Source organism: Ipomoea triloba, chromosome 9, assembly GCF_003576645.1.
Source record: "Ipomoea triloba cultivar NCNSP0323 chromosome 9, ASM357664v1".
Taxonomy (NCBI): domain Eukaryota; kingdom Viridiplantae; phylum Streptophyta; class Magnoliopsida; order Solanales; family Convolvulaceae; genus Ipomoea; species Ipomoea triloba.
In genome coordinates this window covers 8,024,248-8,044,576 of record NC_044924.1, presented here as the reverse complement: position 1 = coordinate 8,044,576, position 20,329 = coordinate 8,024,248, and the positions used below count along the sequence as shown (strand labels likewise).

The window sequence follows — 20,329 nt, the reverse complement described above, 5'->3', positions numbered from 1 at the left end:
CCCTTCATGTCTTATATGTAAGAGACTGTCGTGAGAAGTGCCATCAAAAGCACGCCATGTGCTCTCACTGAGAATAGACAATAATGAAAGCAAAAGCTAAGGTTGAAGTCTTGCTTTTCAAAAAGCATACACAATTAATACAATTAAGATATTTGGATTTTTTTTTCTGAGATGACGAGAAAAATTCACCGCCACCAAGAAAATCAGTAACCGCTCTCACTGGAGTCGAACTCGGATATTTGGATATTTTTGAAACTACTTTTATGTTGTCTTGTGACCAACTCTTTTATTAATGTTTTTCTCTCTAATGTCCTACTCAAAGGCCCCTCTCCCCTTCTTTAAACTGTCCATTTCCCCAACTGCCAGATCATGACTGTTTCACGTTAAACCTCTTGTTTTCCTCCACTTGCTACTATTAACCATCACACTACCATACTTAGTTACATGTTTTCTTGGAAACACATGCATGCATTGACAATTTTTTTCATGGAAAGTCAAAAAAGGTGATTTCCAAGGAAGACTAACAAATTATGGCATCATCCATTTCCTTCTTCTTACTGCACACTTGTTAAGAAATTGAAGTAATTTTAGTGGAGCCTTTTTTTTTTTTTTCAGTAAAAAACTCTATTATAATGCAGTATTTGTTCATAACTACTTTTTCAACCTACTGAAGCACAAAAAGTCAATATCACATCCACCGAGGAACCCACCCCCTTGACCCCTTCCATATGGGAGTGCAACCAGTTCCACTAAACCACAAGGTCTTGCAATTTTAATGTAGATATATTTAAATTTAGTATATATTTATTCCTGAAGAAAGTTTATAATGTAGATATTTAAATTTAGTATATATTTATTCCTGAAGAAAGTTTATAATGTAGATATTTAAAAAAAAATTTAAAAAAAAAAAAGTGGACCTATAAAAACTTTAGTAATTTTATAAGAGTACCTATTCCAAGAAAAAATTTACAATGTTGATAGTATATAAATGTGGACGGTTAAAATAAACACTCGCTAAGAATACCATTTTATCATTCCTAATTGCTAAAAATAAAAGGTGGACAATATAATTATACAATTTTTTTTATTAAAAAAAAACTGCATAAGTACCTGACTATTTTTTTTATTTGCAGTAGTCAATAATTTTTTCTATAGGTATTTATAATTTTTTTTATTAAATAAACTACCTTTCTTTAGAAAAACCCAACTCCCCTCCTCCGCCTTCGTCTCTGACCAGAGACAAAGAGTTGGTCTTCGTCTCTAGCCGGGAGACGAAGGTCGGGGAGGAGGGTTGAGTTTTTAATTTTTTTAAATTAAATTAAATTTATTTTATTAAAATTATTCAAATAAATTTTAAAAAATAATTTGTAATGGGATAATTGTCACATCAATAGGAATTGGAAGAACATGTTACCTTTCCGTTTAATTGCATGATTTTAAATTATTTATAAATCTATTTGTAATTTTTTTTGTTGGATGACCAAATTGTAGTTTCACGTACAGTTCGATGGCCTATTTCACATTCATTCATAATAACTAATCTAATTTGCCAAGGACCTTGTAGTCCAGTGGCATCAAACCCTTCCCTTTATACGGGAGGTGGTGGGTTCAAGTCTCAGTTCTGCTCCTTATGAACAGATACTCCATTCTAATAGAGCTAGTAGTATTCAAAAAAAAAACTAATCTAATTTACAAATGAATTATGCTATTTGTATCAAACCTCATTATGTCATTACTTTTCTTTTTTATTGATTACTTATGAACTGATTATTATAACACGACTGTATGATAGTCATGGATATGATTTAATGTAGATAGAACGATCTTTTGTTTTTATTTTTTAATAGATATTTGAGGTCAAACACTCAGCCCCGCAATTTTACTTCAAGTTATAGATCGACTTACGTTCCTTTTTCTTTTTTTTTTTTATTATTAAAATGCACTATTGTCTAATTTAAATTTCCCTAAGATCAAAGGGCGAGTTATAAAATAAGCAATCTTATGTAAAACATTTTTCTATATATAAAAGATATTTAGTTCAATTTATTACTTCAATCATTTATATATTATCAATTATTTATTGGTTAACCCACCAAAAAAAAAAGAAAAAAAAAAAGATAGAGAGGAAGGAAGAATGATATATAGTCAACAACACATCTCCTCTTTTTCTTCACCAAACACATCATGGTGATGTTACAACCCTCTTCTTATATACTTCCAACATAATATAAAGCAATTCAATTTTACTAAGAATGACAACGCAGCATTGCATGCCATAAATTTAGCCACAAATTGGGAATCAATGACTGAAGAATTCTAGGTAGATTCTTTCATTAAAATTAAAATTAAAAATAAAATATAATAAGTTGAAAATTAAGGTGGTTGTGATGCACATTATATTGTATGGTCCCATTTCATGTTAAGAGATTAGACAAACCAATATATTTTTAGGACCCCCTTGGCCATTCTTTTGACTCTGATCTCAAGCAAAAGCCTTTTCTGCATTTAAATTGGCAATCCCTTTCCTTTCCTTTCATTTTAGGGCCCATCACAAAGAGAGATAGATGGCCTGAAAATTGGGCACCCTCAGCTCTTTTATTGCCTCTCCCCTCTTTTTTCATTATGCCATCACTGCTACACCAAGGGACCTTCAATTTTGAGCTGTTTTATGGCCCCCTACATATACTAATCAATCACAATAATGAGTTTTCTTAGTTTTTTTTGTTGTCATGATAAAGCGTTAGTGGTTCTCGGATTTGATCAAAACTCGAGTTCAAAAGAAATTATGATGTGTGTATATGTATAGTTACCAAGTCAACTGTTTGACTAGTTTCACTAGGGTTGGCCCACTGATGTAGTAAATCCACAAGGATTTACTAATACGTATAAATTGGGTATTATATATAAGCTCAGGTAGCTGTGGCGATAGATTGGACGCTCCTGAGCTGCTGTTAATTAGTTCCGGCTATTCAAATATTCAATGATGAATTAAAGTGCGTTTGTGGGGTGTAGGGTCTGGCTTCACTTCTCAGGAATTCATTCCAATATACCCCTTATAGCAATAACACCCATGATAGAGATACTCGACCCTATTATAAGAAATTTGGCGAGAACATAATAAAGATGTTCAATTTTATTTATCCATGTCTTTAACACTACTTTCAAGAGAAAAGTGATAAAAGACTAACGTTGATTAAAAATTGATCTTCAAAGGATATTAGTCATTTTGATAGTTGAGTAATGACATATCACATACATATGGGTGGTATTGGCACAATACTTGGAGACTATTAGTGCTATTAACTTATAACTAATTATTCTCCCACGGCCCCCCTCCTAACTTGATCGAAAAAAACTTATAACTAATTATCTTTCGTAAACAAAGTCTCTTTTATTACTATATAAATTTTTATAAAAGATTGAACTTAAAAATATGAAATATTACTCAAACTAATTACATTTAAACTTTAAATACCAATTCAGTAATTTATATTAATACTATAGAACGTGCCAAAACAGTTGTGTAAAACCTTGGAATGGAAAACCACAATAATTCAATATCATGCATCCTTATCCTTAAATTGACATATCGGGTGAGTGCTTTCCCAAGGACAAGGATCCATGTCATATGTTGTACTGTCACTGTACATTCATCACTGAAATTGTGTCACAACGTTAGACCCACACACACACAAAGCATATGTAAATTTGAAACAACAAACTTTGGTCTCAACTCTCAAAGAGGGGACCAGAACAGAACATAACATATCATTGAACTAAAGACTGAAGGGTATAACAAATTCCGTATGTAATTATTAAACAAATAGGGTAACTCTAATAATCTATCATAGGATATCTAAGCATGGATTTGAGCGCAGAAAGCTACAGTCAATGCAATCATTCCGCTCTTGTGCTTGTATTAATTATAGGTATGCTATTATGCATGCTAATCTATATAACTTTTTTTCGTTTGGGACCATATAAATAGTAAAATATTATTTCTGCACTCAAAAATATATATATTTACGTCATGTAGCTTGATTGAATGGTAATAAAAGAAAATAGAAAAAAAAATACTCTCTAAAACAATTGATCGATTGATGCATGGTTTAACGCATTGGAGAATAAAGAGTAGTGTAATAGGAGAATTAAGGAATACTAACGTGTCAAGACCTTGTGGTCTACTGGTATCCAGTTATACTTTCATATGAAAAGGGTGTGTTTGAACCTCTGTGGAAGTGATGTTGAATTCAAATTATAGTGTAAATGCCCTTATGTAATTTAAATAAATAAAAAAAAAGGTATTATTGGAAGGGCAAAATTGTCCCTCCAACTAAACGGCATAATTTTAGCATCCACAGAATTGTAATTCAACATCCAATCAAACAGTTTGTTTTTTGCACTAAGGAGGTCATGTGATGGGGGATAGGTTAAGACTCGGTACTAGGGGCTCGGCTTGAATCAAAGGGACGACTGATGAAGACGGAATGAGGAATATAGAGGTCGAGCTTGACGAGCTCGGAAGAAGAAGTCACTCTATTTTCCAAACAAGCGTTAGTCGATTTTTCGGTGGTGTTGGTCTGCTGTTCGACCATCTGTGGTTGATAAAATCGACACCATGCATGAGAGACACAAAAATGGGAGAGAAAAAGAAAAAGGAAAAACAAGAATTTGACACTTAAAAAAAAAAACAGAAAAGCAACAAAAGATTCAGAGTGGCCGTCAACTGCACTCCAAACGTGCGATCTGCGACTCTCATTTTTTTTTTCTTCTCCTACAAAATTCTTATATTTGCAAGATAAAAATTTCTCCAAAAACCAAGCTTCCCATCAGCTTTTTCTCTATAAAAAAACCCAACAAAACCCACATATGGATGCCCTAATACAATATGATTCATATAATTATATAAATATACAATTTACTACAACTAATAATAAAATAAATATTGATGGATTATACAACAAGCGTATTGGTACCCTAACTTGAGTGCTAGATCTGAGTGCTTAATTTCTTAATCCCCGAAGTTGAGAGAACAGTTATTGAATTGGACGTTGTTGACAAATAAGTCACTTTTGTCACTACTATTCTAGACATCACATTAGTGTTCATCACGTGTCATGATTGACCTAAGTCACGAGAAGCGTTCTGTCACTTCAACTTGTCGCCAACTCTGATAAGATTGATTCTAATGGTTATTCCTTACCCCAACACTATTAATAGAGACCTCCTCTAACTAGCTTGGGGATTAGAATTGTTACTTCTTAGTACACTCAGCTTCCTGACCTTGTGAAGCCTTCCAAGCTCACTTGCCTTGGCACTATTAATAGAGACCTCCTCCAACTAGTTTAGGTATTAAATTTTTGACTTCTTAGTATACTTCTTGTCCTTGTAAAGGGCTAAAGCCTCCCGAGCTGTATTTAAGGCATTGTACTTAAACTCATAAATATTTGTTTAAAGGAAAGAAATTCATTAAGCATGATCATAGAAGAGATTCAAGATAAAAGTATGAAGATTGGCATACCACTTCACGCATTCTAACATAGATCTAGATACTCGTACAATAGTGTGAGTGACACAATACATACAAGAGAAGTTAACATGCAATAAATCATTAACAACTTCTTTAATGTCATCCACAGGGATACCAAATGTTGAACTAGACGAATCGCTACAAAAAGTCAAAATAACTAGTTGGGAATCCGATTCAATCACTATACAGTACAAACGTAAAGTTTTCAATCAACTCAAAGCCTCACTACCTCCCAAACATTCAGCTTTCTTCTGCTTGTAAACTCCACCACATGCAATAGCTCTAGTCGCCACAAACTCCCCCATATCATCACATGTATATCAGCATCCCCAAACCCATATCAACAACCAGAGGTCAACCCACAACCTAGCAACAACCAGCTTGAATAACTTGCTTAGTCTCAAGAATACTCTTCCACACAAATGAAGAGTTACTCCCCAATCCAATCTCCATAAAAAAAAATCTCATAGAAATACCAAACTTTAAAAGATTTTTAACACAATAAAATCTCTGTGCTTGACAAATTTCTAAGCCTATTTATCTAGGCACCTAGCATAGCTAAATTAAAATCTTGCAATCTCCTAATTAAGTCCCATACCCCCCCCCCCCCCCNCGGAATGAGGAATATAGAGGTCGAGCTTGACGAGCTCGGAAGAAGAAGTCACTCTATTTTCCAAACAAGCGTTAGTCGATTTTTCGGTGGTGTTGGTCTGCTGTTCGACCATCTGTGGTTGATAAAATCGACACCATGCATGAGAGACACAAAAATGGGAGAGAAAAAGAAAAAGGAAAAACAAGAATTTGACACTTAAAAAAAAAAACAGAAAAGCAACAAAAGATTCAGAGTGGCCGTCAACTGCACTCCAAACGTGCGATCTGCGACTCTCATTTTTTTTTTCTTCTCCTACAAAATTCTTATATTTGCAAGATAAAAATTTCTCCAAAAACCAAGCTTCCCATCAGCTTTTTCTCTATAAAAAAACCCAACAAAACCCACATATGGATGCCCTAATACAATATGATTCATATAATTATATAAATATACAATTTACTACAACTAATAATAAAATAAATATTGATGGATTATACAACAAGCGTATTGGTACCCTAACTTGAGTGCTAGATCTGAGTGCTTAATTTCTTAATCCCCGAAGTTGAGAGAACAGTTATTGAATTGGACGTTGTTGACAAATAAGTCACTTTTGTCACTACTATTCTAGACATCACATTAGTGTTCATCACGTGTCATGATTGACCTAAGTCACGAGAAGCGTTCTGTCACTTCAACTTGTCGCCAACTCTGATAAGATTGATTCTAATGGTTATTCCTTACCCCAACACTATTAATAGAGACCTCCTCTAACTAGCTTGGGGATTAGAATTGTTACTTCTTAGTACACTCAGCTTCCTGACCTTGTGAAGCCTTCCAAGCTCACTTGCCTTGGCACTATTAATAGAGACCTCCTCCAACTAGTTTAGGTATTAAATTTTTGACTTCTTAGTATACTTCTTGTCCTTGTAAAGGGCTAAAGCCTCCCGAGCTGTATTTAAGGCATTGTACTTAAACTCATAAATATTTGTTTAAAGGAAAGAAATTCATTAAGCATGATCATAGAAGAGATTCAAGATAAAAGTATGAAGATTGGCATACCACTTCACGCATTCTAACATAGATCTAGATACTCGTACAATAGTGTGAGTGACACAATACATACAAGAGAAGTTAACATGCAATAAATCATTAACAACTTCTTTAATGTCATCCACAGGGATACCAAATGTTGAACTAGACGAATCGCTACAAAAAGTCAAAATAACTAGTTGGGAATCCGATTCAATCACTATACAGTACAAACGTAAAGTTTTCAATCAACTCAAAGCCTCACTACCTCCCAAACATTCAGCTTTCTTCTGCTTGTAAACTCCACCACATGCAATAGCTCTAGTCGCCACAAACTCCCCCATATCATCACATGTATATCAGCATCCCCAAACCCATATCAACAACCAGAGGTCAACCCACAACCTAGCAACAACCAGCTTGAATAACTTGCTTAGTCTCAAGAATACTCTTCCACACAAATGAAGAGTTACTCCCCAATCCAATCTCCATAAAAAAAAATCTCATAGAAATACCAAACTTTAAAAGATTTTTAACACAATAAAATCTCTGTGCTTGACAAATTTCTAAGCCTATTTATCTAGGCACCTAGCATAGCTAAATTAAAATCTTGCAATCTCCTAATTAAGTCCCATACCCCCCCCCCCCCCCNCACGTGTCATGATTGACCTAAGTCACGAGAAGCGTTCTGTCACTTCAACTTGTCGCCAACTCTGATAAGATTGATTCTAATGGTTATTCCTTACCCCAACACTATTAATAGAGACCTCCTCTAACTAGCTTGGGGATTAGAATTGTTACTTCTTAGTACACTCAGCTTCCTGACCTTGTGAAGCCTTCCAAGCTCACTTGCCTTGGCACTATTAATAGAGACCTCCTCCAACTAGTTTAGGTATTAAATTTTTGACTTCTTAGTATACTTCTTGTCCTTGTAAAGGGCTAAAGCCTCCCGAGCTGTATTTAAGGCATTGTACTTAAACTCATAAATATTTGTTTAAAGGAAAGAAATTCATTAAGCATGATCATAGAAGAGATTCAAGATAAAAGTATGAAGATTGGCATACCACTTCACGCATTCTAACATAGATCTAGATACTCGTACAATAGTGTGAGTGACACAATACATACAAGAGAAGTTAACATGCAATAAATCATTAACAACTTCTTTAATGTCATCCACAGGGATACCAAATGTTGAACTAGACGAATCGCTACAAAAAGTCAAAATAACTAGTTGGGAATCCGATTCAATCACTATACAGTACAAACGTAAAGTTTTCAATCAACTCAAAGCCTCACTACCTCCCAAACATTCAGCTTTCTTCTGCTTGTAAACTCCACCACATGCAATAGCTCTAGTCGCCACAAACTCCCCCATATCATCACATGTATATCAGCATCCCCAAACCCATATCAACAACCAGAGGTCAACCCACAACCTAGCAACAACCAGCTTGAATAACTTGCTTAGTCTCAAGAATACTCTTCCACACAAATGAAGAGTTACTCCCCAATCCAATCTCCATAAAAAAAAATCTCATAGAAATACCAAACTTTAAAAGATTTTTAACACAATAAAATCTCTGTGCTTGACAAATTTCTAAGCCTATTTATCTAGGCACCTAGCATAGCTAAATTAAAATCTTGCAATCTCCTAATTAAGTCCCATACCCCCCCCCCCCCCTAGTTTTTTTATATACAAATCAACACCCACCTACACCACTATATCAAAGCACTCTGGCCTTCAAACAAGTGACATACCACCCTCCCACCAAGATAAAAATCAAGAATTCTAGTTTTATATACCACTAGATTTCTATCTTTTATATATATATTTACACGACTATTATTGTCTTCCTTAATGAAAACATGCAAAGTAAAATTCTCCTGCCACCAATTATCATATAGTTGGTTAATACTTGTAGAATAAATAGGTTCTCTTGCACACTTGATGGGTTACCTTTTCCTCACTCATACACTTAAAATAGTCATTAGGACAACTTTGATTTACGTCAAACCAACTTGTACTTAACTTATTAATATATTATCATCTCTTAATCTTTAATATTAGGTTATTTTTATCCTTAAAATTTACTCCCTTTTAAAATAATATGGCATAAGTCATGCCAGTATTTATAAATTAAAAGTTTTTTCCAAAAATGATGTGGCTAGCAATTCTTTCAAGATTAGTAAGGATTGCAAGTCTTGAAAAGTGGGAAAAAAACAACGCCGTGAGTGCAGATAAAATCTTTGTTACTTTTTTTTTTAATTTTTTAATAATTTAAATAATAATAACATTGATGAGAGATAATAATTTTTTAATGTGATGTGAAATATGGATCCACTAGTGAATTGAAATTGCAGAAATGTAGAAAAAATATTACTCTTAAACGAATTACAAATTCAATGATTTAAAAATAGGATCAGCTTTTAAAAGTGAGATAGTATTGAAAAGATAATAAAGATAGCCTTGTAGTGATACTGTCATAATTTAAAGATGTTACGATGAGGTACAAAAAGAAATACTCACATAATTTTCGTAATTTAATTTAATTTTTTTTTTTCCGAAGTGTAATCTGGTGTGAAACGCCAGAGTCGCTGTAAATACGCAACAAAATTAGCCGGCCCTGGAAAGCAAAAATTGAGAGCGTACTCACACGCGTGGAGTTGGCGCCGAAAAGGTGTTTGATGGTTTGCTTGCGCGTTTGGTTCCTGAGAGCATACTAGTCAACCCACCCACGGCGTGGCAACCACCGTAATTTGATCGAAAATGGGGGCCAAGAAGGAAAATGGTTGTGTTCTTGCTTTAAAATGTTGCTTTGAAAGTAAAGTATCGTCAACACAACAACAGTGATTGTGATTCACTTTTAGATTTTTCTTCGTCCCCTGTTTTCCCCCAACCCAAAGTACACGCACACGCACAAAGGAAAGGGAAAACCACAACACTCCTAATCGTTTTTCGAAACTTACTTTTTTTTTTTATTAATTTTATTTTTTTATTAATTTCTGCGAGCGATCACACTACATTCGGATCAGTTCAGACGACAAAAGAACGGAATTTCTGTTCTACTTTCACTCCAAAAATTACTCTTTTTTTTTTTTTTTACTCGGGAGAGGGCCTCGGTTTCTGTAGTGGTAGTTTGGGTCTTAATTTTCTTGGAATAATAATACCGGCCGGTTCGCTCTTTAAGGGGAATTCTCAAATACCCTTTCTTGGTTCACTAGGTTTTGGGTGGTTGATGGTTTGGTTGGGCGATTATGGAGTACAGGAGGAGAGTGCAGAGGGGTGAGGATCAGTGGGGTGAGGTTTCCAGGAGAAAATCACAGAGCAAAAGGCCGCCTCGTGGACCTCAAGGTATGATGAAAACGGTTCGTCTTTTTTGGGTTTTGATTACTCAATTCGCGGTTCTTGTGTATTTCACAATTATGTTTTGCGTCATTAATTAGTAGGGGTTAGGTCAAAATGATGGATATCTTGTGGGTGATTGGGGAAATGTTTGTGTATTTCGAATATTTCTTGTTAATTCTCTTTTGCTCTGTCTAGTATTTTCCCAACTGTGGTGTAGTTTACCTGTTTGTTGTAATGTCCCGGGTGCAGTTAGTTCTTTCACATGCTTCTTTAAGCCAATGTAAGTTGTACTTCCCAGTGTTGAATTGGTCTTACCCTGCTTTTGTCATTTTCTTCAAGAGTTCAAGTCCCCTTATTTAATTTTGAATGTTTTCTTTTAATTGGTCTGGTGATGGATCATGGCTTGCACATTCAAGATCTATAATGTGTCTTTCTTTAAACTTTGATTTAGCTTATAGTTAAGTAATTATGTTAAGTTGGATTTCCATGTTTGCCAAACTGTGCTAGCATCTGCTGGTATCACATTGATAGGCCATAGGTAATCTGTTGAATATTTTGGACATGTAGAAATTTGTTTGATTTGTGTCCTAACACGTATTTTAGGGCAGGAGAGGGAGGTTGGAAGTAAATGAAAATGTTGCGGGGATTGGTGGGGAACAGGATATTCTTGATAATTCTTGGTTTTATCTGAAACTTGTTACTACTTTTTTGAATATGCTCTACAATTGTGTTTGTTCTTCTACTTTATAATATCTTATACTAGAAGCTTTCTACTTATATTTTTTTAGTGAACACTAATTAAAGTAGTGTTTCTTAAACCCCTTTGCAAAAGTGGAAAGTAGTGGTTTGGAATCATCTTCTGTAAATTCAACTCTAAAGTCTCCTCAAATGGCTTCTCCATAACATAGAGGTGACCAGAAATGCTCTCAAAGTCGCATTCTTCTGTGTCAATCTTATTACTTGAATTTCAAGAGCTGTAAATTGGCCTTGTTCATATGCTACATGAGTGGATAATGGCTATCTTTTGAGAAGTATGTGATCAAGGTAGTGAATTGGGGGGTTTTGAGTGCGTTTTGTAAGTCTTGATGATGATAATAATGATAAATGACAATTGATGAGATTTAAGGTAAAACTGTGGAGTGGGGAATGTCATTGAATTTGCAGGCAAAAATCCATACTTATTAAATTGTTACTTGTGCCCTGTACTTCCATCACATAATTGTTGTCATAGTACATTAAAGGCATTTATATATTGTAGTGGTTTGCTGTATTTTCTCTCTTTAATATTTTTTTGAGTGGTAAGCTTATATACACTTTTTTTTTTCAGGTAGCTGGCAACGAACTGTACCTTCATGGGAGAAATCATTCTGCAAAGTTGTTGGTTTATTAGATTGGGAAAGTGTATTGGAGATGAAGAAGTTTGCCTTCCTCTTTGACAATGTGGTAAAGTGGGATTCATCTGCTGGTGAAGAGGCATTTCAAAATGCGAAGAATCGATTCTGGTCACAACTACATGGCATTCCATGTGACATATCGTTGCCCGATCCTGATCTTTATATAGATGAAATAGACTGGGATTGCAAAGTTGATCCTGAAATGCTGTTGGACCTTGATAGCAAACCTGTGGACACTGGTCCAGATGAAAAACACGAAGGGGTGATCATTTTTGGCGATGCACTCATCCCGAATGATGCATTCTCGGCCTCTGGTTGGGGTGAAGAAGAGAACTTTAGAAAAGCTACTAATTCCTCTTTGAATAATCATGAAGATCAGTGGGAGCACGGGTGGAAGAATAACGAGACTACAAAACAAAGTGGATGGAATGGAGAATGGGGCTTGGAAGAAGACACTGGGTGGGGAGGTGAACAGCGAGAAGATTCTCAAAACCTGGAAAAAGGCAGTGTTATCACAGGAGACACCGGATGGGGATCGGGTTGGGTCAGTGATTATCAGTTTGAAAATTCAGAAGGTAGAAATTGGGCTTCTGGAAAGGGCAATGGATGTGCAGGTGATTGGGATGACTCGAGGGAATGGGGCTATGAACAACAGAAAGAAAATTGTACTGATTTGAAAGCGGGAAATGCTCATTACAACAGCTTTTCAGGAACGCATAAGAGAGGTAATGGAGGTAGATATATACCCCCCAAGTATAAAAACTCTTGGAATGAGCATCATAGGAATGGAAAAGGCAAGAGATGTCCTTCAAGGGAGTGGACGGAGGCCAACAATTTTGGACATGCTTGGGTAAAAACTGGACAAGCATGGAGCTGGAAGAAAGCAGTTATGTGAATACGGAGTAAATATATTCTTATTTCTTTATATCTTCTTCATACAAATTTTTTGGAGCATCATGAAGTATGCATGCATGCTAGCTATTGGCTATTGCCCATATTAGCAATTTTGGTTTTGTTGAGATTTTGATCCTAGTTATATCAGACCGACATCTTATTATCTTCATCATCCATTTATGAAAATATGAACATGGTTTTGCCAAAATGGCTATAGATTGCTTGGTCTGTCCTCATCAATGCAATGCAATGCAAGTTTATGCAATTCTGAGTTTTGTTTTCTTCAAGTATTCAGCAAGTTTATCTGTACAAGATGGATAACTTTTTATCATGATTGATGAAAAATTCATTAGGTGCTCGGGGCACCTAAGTGGAGATTAATCGGCACCTAACCATCTGTGTATTTTTTTATTTTACTTATTATTTTTCAAAAATTTATATATAATTTTTTAATTTTTAGCAGTGTTCCCACTTAGTTACTTATTATTTTTCAAAAATTTATATATAATTTTTTAATTTTTAGCAGTGTTCCCACTTAGGCGCCGTTCAACTAGACTGCCTAGACCTGTGCTTAGGCGCTAATCACCTAGGCTTCCTAAGTGCCAACTAGGTCGGCCGATTAGCTATTGTTCTTTCTTTAATAGATTATTTCACTCAAAATAACATTATTTAAATAAAATAATCTTAAATTGTACAAACTTTAGATATTTTTAAAATTAATATTTAATATTTTAGTATTAAGTATTAAAGTATTATATAATTTATAATTATTAGTCTTTAAAAAATTAAAAATACTTAAACAATTTTTTAAAGAATAAAATAAAAAATACACGGGCACCTTTAACTATTGTTGTTGATTTAAAACTTGATAATTATAAATTATTTAATTTAATAGTTAATACTAAAATATTAAATATTAAACTAAAAAACATAAAATTTAAATAATTTAAAATTATTTCTTTCAAAACAATATTGTTTTAAGTAAAATAACTCATTTTTAAAATATAGAAACAATAGCTGATCGGCTAATTGGTACATAGGCGACTTAGTTAGTGTATAGGCAACTTAGTCAGTGCCTAGGCAACTTAGTGAGTGCCTAAGCGACCTAACTAGTGCCTAATAAGCCTAGATGATAAGTACCTAGGCAACCTAGTTGGCCTAGGTGGTCAGTACCAACCTAACCAGTGCCTAGTTGGCTTAGGTGGTCATGCGAGGCGACCTAAGTGGTCAATGCCTAGGCAACCTAATTAATGCCTAAGCAACCTAACCCGTGCCTAAGCGGCCACCAGCTTAAATCACTGATTACAGCTATTAATGGATGCCTAGAAAGAATTTTTGAGCACTTCTTTTTATACCTTCATATATAGAAAAACTCCATCGTTTCCCATTTCATTCCGGACAAGACATTCCATAGTTGTGACAGACATTATTCTTAGTACTACAAGTATTAAACTCCGGTGGATCCAAAGCCACCGGATCCCCTAACGGTGGAATCAAGATCGTCAACCTCCTCCACCTCCGGGGTTACAATCTTCTCAATGATGAGCTGTGCAACTCTGTCACCAACCTTGACTTCAAAATCAGCATCAGAATGGTTGAACAATATCACTCCAACAGGTCCTCTGTAATCGGCATCAATCACGCCTGCTCCTACGTCTATTGAGTGCTTCCACGCCAATCCAGATCGCGGCGCTATCGTTCCCAAAGAAACATTAAAAACAAAACAAATCAGTATTTCCATGTTTTTAAGTGTAATAATCCAGTTTCCAATGATAGAAAATTTATGAGAGATTTACCAATACGAGCATAGGTTCCCGGCGATACGGCGATACTTAGGTCGGTGGGAATCAAAGCCTTGCCCCTACCAGGGACCTTGGTATCAGCAGCACTGTAAAACCAAAACGCCTAAAATCAGAATAATTGAATTGAATTGAATTGAGATCAGAATTTAGGGTTAAAATGCGGACCTGGAGAGATCGTAGCCGGCGGAGAGAGGTGAGCCTCTGGAGGGCAAGACAGCTTTCTCAGAGAGCTTCTTGACTTTGAAATATGAAGAAGATCCTGCAACGGCACCGTTTTGATGGTGGTCGAGCTTCGGAATCTTGGGCGTCGGCTCTCCCACCTCCACCTCCGGAGAGGCAGAACAGTTGTTTTCGGCCATTATTGTGCGTGCGTGAGGGCGGCTGAAGCAGAGTAGTAGTGGAAGGGTTTGCACTTTTTTGCAGAAACGTGGAAATGAAACCATAAGATAAGTGTCGACCCTCTCTTAACGAGTTTATGTAGGATTTTGCCCAGAAAAATCGGAGTGGCGCCAAATGTTCCCGCCATTTCTTCCCATCATTTCCGCTTCTTTTTTCAAATTTTAAAATTTTCTCAAATTATTTTCCCACTTCACTTGTCTTGTACGGAGTAATAAATTTAGCGAATTTCATTTGTCTTTGGCTCCTATTGTTATTCTCATTAATAATTTGTAAAAAAAAAAAAAGTCTGACAAAGCTATATTAATACATTACTTATCAGTTATCATAGCATCACTGAAAAATTAATATGTTTGGTTTACTATGAAATTGCAGTGGAATAATTTTCACAAGGAAAAATGCAGAAATGGTATGATCACTAAGTGCTGTGTAAGCAGAATGTGTATAGTAAAGCCCTGAATTAGAACACTTCTCTATAGTCTATACCTCACTAAGACTATAATCTAAGCCTGAAAATCTGTAAAATGTACACAGCTCTTCACACTCCATTGTTGTATTTCACTCTCTTTCCAAATCCCAGAAAACTATATGTCAAGGAGAAGAATGTCATCCATAGTGGGAGGTGACTCTGGTGGAACTGCAACAAATTCAGATTCAGATTCAGATTCTCCAAAAACCAGAGCTTTCCTTGCAGTTGCCTGAGATTCCAAACTACGACCGATTTTCCTGGATCCCACATTTCCAGACACATTTTTCTCAGTAGACAACAAAGATTCTTTCACAATGTTTCCCTGGGCATCTGCAATGACAGAACTGAAAACCCCAGACTCTCTCAAGTTCTGAATTATAACCTGTCGCACGAATTTAAATGGCAGTTAGAGAGAGATTGATCCCGCGCATAGCTACACATGTATTTAGACGTGGATAAATGGCCCTCGCAGCCTAACTATTGACTCCTGGAAAATTGCGTGTGATCTTACCATGGGAGCATATATTCGTGTCAAAACACCCTTTTTTTGAAGTTTACGCTTAACTTCTTCATTTGCCCAAACAACATGCGCATTGTACCTAAAAGGGAGAAACCCAAAATGTAAAGTGTGTGTGTGAGATCTTGAAATTATATCGCAAATCAGCTCATCATGTTTGATTATGTGATAGCTTAAACATCACCGGGTATTAACTGGGTAACTGTAAACCTGATACAGTGATCTTGATTCTTGATCAGTCAAAACGGAAAATGGAGCCAAATTTCTTCAGCCATGGATTAATTTAGAGATGTGATAAGGGGAAGAAACATAGTTACGATCATTTACCAGTAACGCATTTCCTCTTCCGTTGCAGTCGAAGCTATTATAAATGCCTGTAATATAAAACAAGTGAAGGATCCAAATTTCAATCAACTGATGAAAATATACAAATACCAATAATAACAGTAAAATAAACCCCTTATCAAGAAACAGGACAATGATAAAGTACTCAGCTGTGGACACGTTTATTGGATTGTAGGGAAAGAGAAAAGCTAATGATATCCGTAAAAGCATCACAAAAAGAGTTCTCTGTAGCGTCATAGCCTATATAAACATGATTCACTACAACTTACGTCTCTGTCAAATTCAAGCATGAAGCATCTTTTAACATCTTCCTTCGTAGGCTTACAACCACAACGATCTCGTCTCGAGGTCAAATCTGAGAACTTGGTATAAGTGTAGTGCAGAACAGCTGCCTCATCCAATTTCGTCTCACTACAAGATGAAGCAAGCCGACATATTACCAAGACTACAGAATGTAAGAGATAAGAGAATACACTGTTTTTTCATGGAATTATATGACTTAGACCAGAGGAAGAATCTTTTTTTAAAGCACATATTAACTATATCATATAATTAGCAAATGAAGACTATCAGATAGGTCTGGTTTAAATGGAAGAAAATCGTATAGTAGTAACAATGTCAGACAGGTATGAAGTGCATTATACAGTGCATAATGATATATAAATATATAATAAAGACTAATATAATCAATATATAATTCTGAAGAATCAACATACACCGGAATCTTCATATAGTTGTGCCATCTGTGAGCACCATTAGGACGAAGATGATCTTTGATACGAGCAGCCGATTTCCCATTTCCATAAGTCAAAAAGTAATTCGGGTTACCGTGGGCTGCTTCCCTGTAATTTCCAAAATAAGTTTCCTTTGTAAGGTGGTCAAAATTCTTCTTGAACATTGATACCTGTGGATGCATACAGCCCAAAAGAAGAAATAGTGGTTAAAACTAATTACAAAGGATTTAAAATGGTTTTTTTTTTTTTAGTAAATATAAATAACTCATAGCACTTTCAAACCATACAATATGATTTTGTACTAGAGGAAAATAGCATAAAACCTCGAGTGAGAGAAAATGAATGAAAGAACTCTTACTTCACTAAAAGGTTCCTTTATATTGTCCCTCTCGACACTGCTCTCCTGAAAAGGTTTCTCTCATTAGCTAAGAGATCAACCACAAGAAGAGGCAGAAAACGAAAAAATAATGAACTTGTAACAACTGAGTATGTTTGCATATAATTCTACCCCAAGCAATAATAAAAATGTTAGAGCATGCAATTTACTTACGTAATTTGGAAATATAACAATATCAGTATCAGCAGGCATAGCTGACAGGAGCTCTCGCACAGAAAACTCACGTGTTCCAGCCGGATATATTAGCTCATCTGTGTCCAAATGGAATATCCAATCCATACCGGCCTCCTTTATAGATTCACAAGGAAAATAACTTCAACTCAAGATCAAATTAAGCAATAAATCTAAACAAAATTCTTAAGAATATCATATGAGCATACCCTAGCCATGACAATTGCCATTTCCATATTCAGGGACTGCTTGACAAACAGCTCATAGTTGCAAGGTTTGTAGAAAAAGCCTGACAACCAACTTTCATTCCAAATCCGGCTAAAACCAACAAAAGGAATGTATCAATAATTTGAATAAATACTAGTAGAGATTTGTGGCATGATCTATGAAGCACATAATGTATAATTATGAGGTCTAATGTGTACACTACTACACTACACTATAAAATCTCTTCATCAGCATAACACTAATTCTTTCTAACATATAGAGAAATTAAAAGGTAACCAACTACCGTGTATTAAAGAAACAAAAGTATTGATCATGATGGGGGCAACCCCAGCCAAGTTGGTTAGGTTGTTGACTTGGTAACCACAAGGTTATAAGTTCGACTCCCATCGGGAGTGGCCTATTGGCCTTCTTGGTGCCGGCTAGGATCACAATGCTAGGTTTACCCAATGCACACTCTCGGGTAGTGGCTGTAGATTTCCCTCGTCACTCAAAAAAAGAAAAGTATTGATCATGAAATTACAAAGCACAAGTTTATGATATGTGTAAACACAAACAGAGAATCAAATTAAACCTCTTTTCTTGTTGCTCCTGTAGTTCTCTTGTTCTATATATGACATTTACTCCCTGCAAAAAGTGGTGCAATTTTTCAAAGTCAAGTAGACATCAACAGAACTTTACACATTAAAACAGAAACATTAAGATTAAATGGCAGAATGGCATGTGTAGAGAGCTAAGATTTCACACTTACCGGGATAGATTCTAGGACTTTGGATACATGGGGAGATGCAGCTTTGCCCTCCACAAACAGGAAAAAACTCGTAACACCAATAACCTTATGATAATATATCCAGGGCAGTGTTTGCTCCAAGCCAGCAGATGTGCTCGTAGTGATGCATATCTGCCAACAAAATTCATAGTGAACACCATGACTAGAATGAGAAAATTTCCTGACACGGACAAATTCATTGATACATCGCCCGGGAAAAGGAAATGATTTTTAAACAAATAATACAAATTACACAACTCATCTAACCCAAAATTAGCAAGCCTGTTGTCATAACCAAAAAGCTACCAAAACTTTCAAAAGTTATGTAGAAAGCCAAGAATTGAGATGCCAGTTCACCAACAAGTGGACCCCAGAGGAGAGTAATTATATGCCTCATCAATCTATTATGCAAACAGACAAAGTTACAGCTTTGTTTTAACCAAATATGTGTAGTGGCATGAAATTAGCACATTGTGTAAAATCCCCAAGAAATGCCAAATAAAAGAACAAGAGAAAAATACAACAGAGCCGACGGCATTCCCAATTCATGCTTCTAATGATCCGTAAAAAGAAAAAGAAAATTTATGGCATAAAGTATGAGCCCTCGAAAAATCCAAATTCTGTGCATACACATTGTATACATAGAAATATATGACTTAACACATAATTTACGTTAAAAGTGACCAAAACCTACACAAGATCAAAAAAATCACAAAAAATCAATTCAAGAAAGTTGAAGAAACGGCAGAGCAACGCCAACCTTGGGGCGAATATCCGGGGCGGAAGATGACCCGACATTGAATTTCCAATCCCTGAAGTAAGGAAACGATAACGTCCGTGTCTGAGTGAGAATCCCTTCGCAGTCAGAGGAAGAAGAGCGGCGAGCGGGCCTGGACACGCCCATTTGGGCGAACACGTGGTGATCATCGAAGCGTAGCCACTGGGTTGTCGGGTCAGAGAACCCGCCCCTCCATTGCAGCATGAATGCATAGGCGGCGAGGCACAAGGAGAGAATAGTGAGGAATAAGAGAAGGCGAGAAGCCAAGGCGGTGGAAGGTGACTGATAGGAAGAAAAGGATGGGGTGGGTCTGGGTCTCAGTCTCAGAGTGAAAAGACCCGCCATTGATGGAGTATCAAAGAAAACGCAGAAATGTTTTCATGTGGTTTGTCTTATGATAGAATATCAATTTCTACATACATTCTTCTGTGTATGTATATGCATGCATAGCCATTAACGAGAGAGGAAGAGAGAGAGAGAGGGTTGAAACTGCAGTCCGGACGTATGACAAAGCTTGGAACTTGGAAGAGCCGTTTTGTCCATGAATTTTATACCCCATTACTCCCTACTATTTTTTCTTGCCGGCTTTTAAATGTCATGATAGTTTGGCAATTGGAAAATTGGTCAATTTTATCTAATATCTCGATAAGTGTTTTATTGGCCTTTTTAATTTAAGTTAGTGGACAATTTATGTTTAGTTATCTTCTTCATTCTGGCCAGTTAAGGTCACAATGTAAATTTTATCCGAAGTATATATTTGGATAGTGATTGTGAATTATTCCGTAAATCAAAACATAAACTCATTCTCTTAATTATTATTATTAGTATTAAGTTCTATTTTTTCTCTCAATAATTAATGAAGCAGCGCTTTTAGTCTTTTATTAATATTCTACTCGTATTAAATTTATATTAAAAACAATGTTGCAAAAATTTATATT

The 20,329-nt window shown here is 35.7% G+C and overlaps 3 protein-coding genes across 3 annotated transcripts; 1 reads left to right on the top strand and 2 right to left on the bottom strand.

Moving 5' to 3' along the window:
- Positions 1–9,893: 9,893 nt before the first annotated feature.
- LOC116028542 lies at positions 9,894–13,053 on the top strand. Its single transcript, XM_031270276.1, has 2 exons — positions 9,894–10,506; positions 11,828–13,053. Exons 1-2 carry the CDS (start codon positions 10,410–10,412, stop codon positions 12,787–12,789), a joined length of 1,059 nt encoding a protein of 352 aa, XP_031126136.1. The 5' UTR covers positions 9,894–10,409; the 3' UTR covers positions 12,790–13,053.
- A 1,097-nt stretch (positions 13,054–14,150) lies between these two features.
- On the bottom strand, positions 14,151–15,038 carry LOC116028921 (deoxyuridine 5'-triphosphate nucleotidohydrolase-like). Its single transcript, XM_031270778.1, has 3 exons — positions 14,756–15,038; positions 14,585–14,676; positions 14,151–14,480 (listed from the first exon to the last, which is right to left on the bottom strand). The coding sequence occupies exons 1-3, from the start codon at positions 15,031–15,033 to the stop codon at positions 14,236–14,238; spliced, it is 615 nt and encodes a 204-aa protein (XP_031126638.1). The 5' UTR covers positions 15,034–15,038; the 3' UTR covers positions 14,151–14,235.
- A 347-nt stretch (positions 15,039–15,385) lies between these two features.
- On the bottom strand, positions 15,386–19,912 carry LOC116028920 (glycosyltransferase-like At2g41451). The gene is made up of 11 exons (XM_031270777.1): positions 19,374–19,912; positions 18,596–18,745; positions 18,419–18,471; positions 17,829–17,937; positions 17,602–17,736; positions 17,410–17,454; positions 17,034–17,221; positions 16,587–16,728; positions 16,300–16,346; positions 15,967–16,054; positions 15,386–15,837 (listed from the first exon to the last, which is right to left on the bottom strand). Exons 1-11 carry the CDS (start codon positions 19,734–19,736, stop codon positions 15,571–15,573), a joined length of 1,587 nt encoding a protein of 528 aa, XP_031126637.1. The 5' UTR covers positions 19,737–19,912; the 3' UTR covers positions 15,386–15,570.
- Between the last annotated feature and the right edge of the window lie 417 nt (positions 19,913–20,329).

What these genes read in the sequence shown, in the direction of transcription:
- LOC116028921 (XM_031270778.1), bottom strand. Translation starts at nt 15,033, where the DNA reads ATGGTTTCATTTCCACGTTTCTGCAAAAAAGTGCAAACCCTTCCACTA. An exon ending in GCCGGCTACGATCTCTCCAG is followed by an intron (nt 14,677 to 14,755) that starts GTCCGCATTTTA and finishes TTGGTTTTACAG; the next exon opens with TGCTGCTGATACCAAGGTCC. An exon ending in GGGAACCTATGCTCGTATTG is followed by an intron (nt 14,481 to 14,584) that starts GTAAATCTCTCA and finishes TGGGAACGATAG; the next exon opens with CGCCGCGATCTGGATTGGCG.
- LOC116028542 (XM_031270276.1), top strand. Translation starts at nt 10,410, where the DNA reads ATGGAGTACAGGAGGAGAGTGCAGAGGGGTGAGGATCAGTGGGGTGAG. An exon ending in GCCGCCTCGTGGACCTCAAG is followed by an intron (nt 10,507 to 11,827) that starts GTATGATGAAAA and finishes TTTTTTTTTCAG; the next exon opens with GTAGCTGGCAACGAACTGTA.
- LOC116028920 (XM_031270777.1), bottom strand. Translation starts at nt 19,736, where the DNA reads ATGGCGGGTCTTTTCACTCTGAGACTGAGACCCAGACCCACCCCATCC. An exon ending in AACTATATGAAGATTCCGGT is followed by an intron (nt 16,729 to 17,033) that starts GTATGTTGATTC and finishes TTCATCTTGTAG; the next exon opens with TGAGACGAAATTGGATGAGG. An exon ending in TGCTTGAATTTGACAGAGAC is followed by an intron (nt 16,347 to 16,586) that starts GTAAGTTGTAGT and finishes TTTATATTACAG; the next exon opens with GCATTTATAATAGCTTCGAC.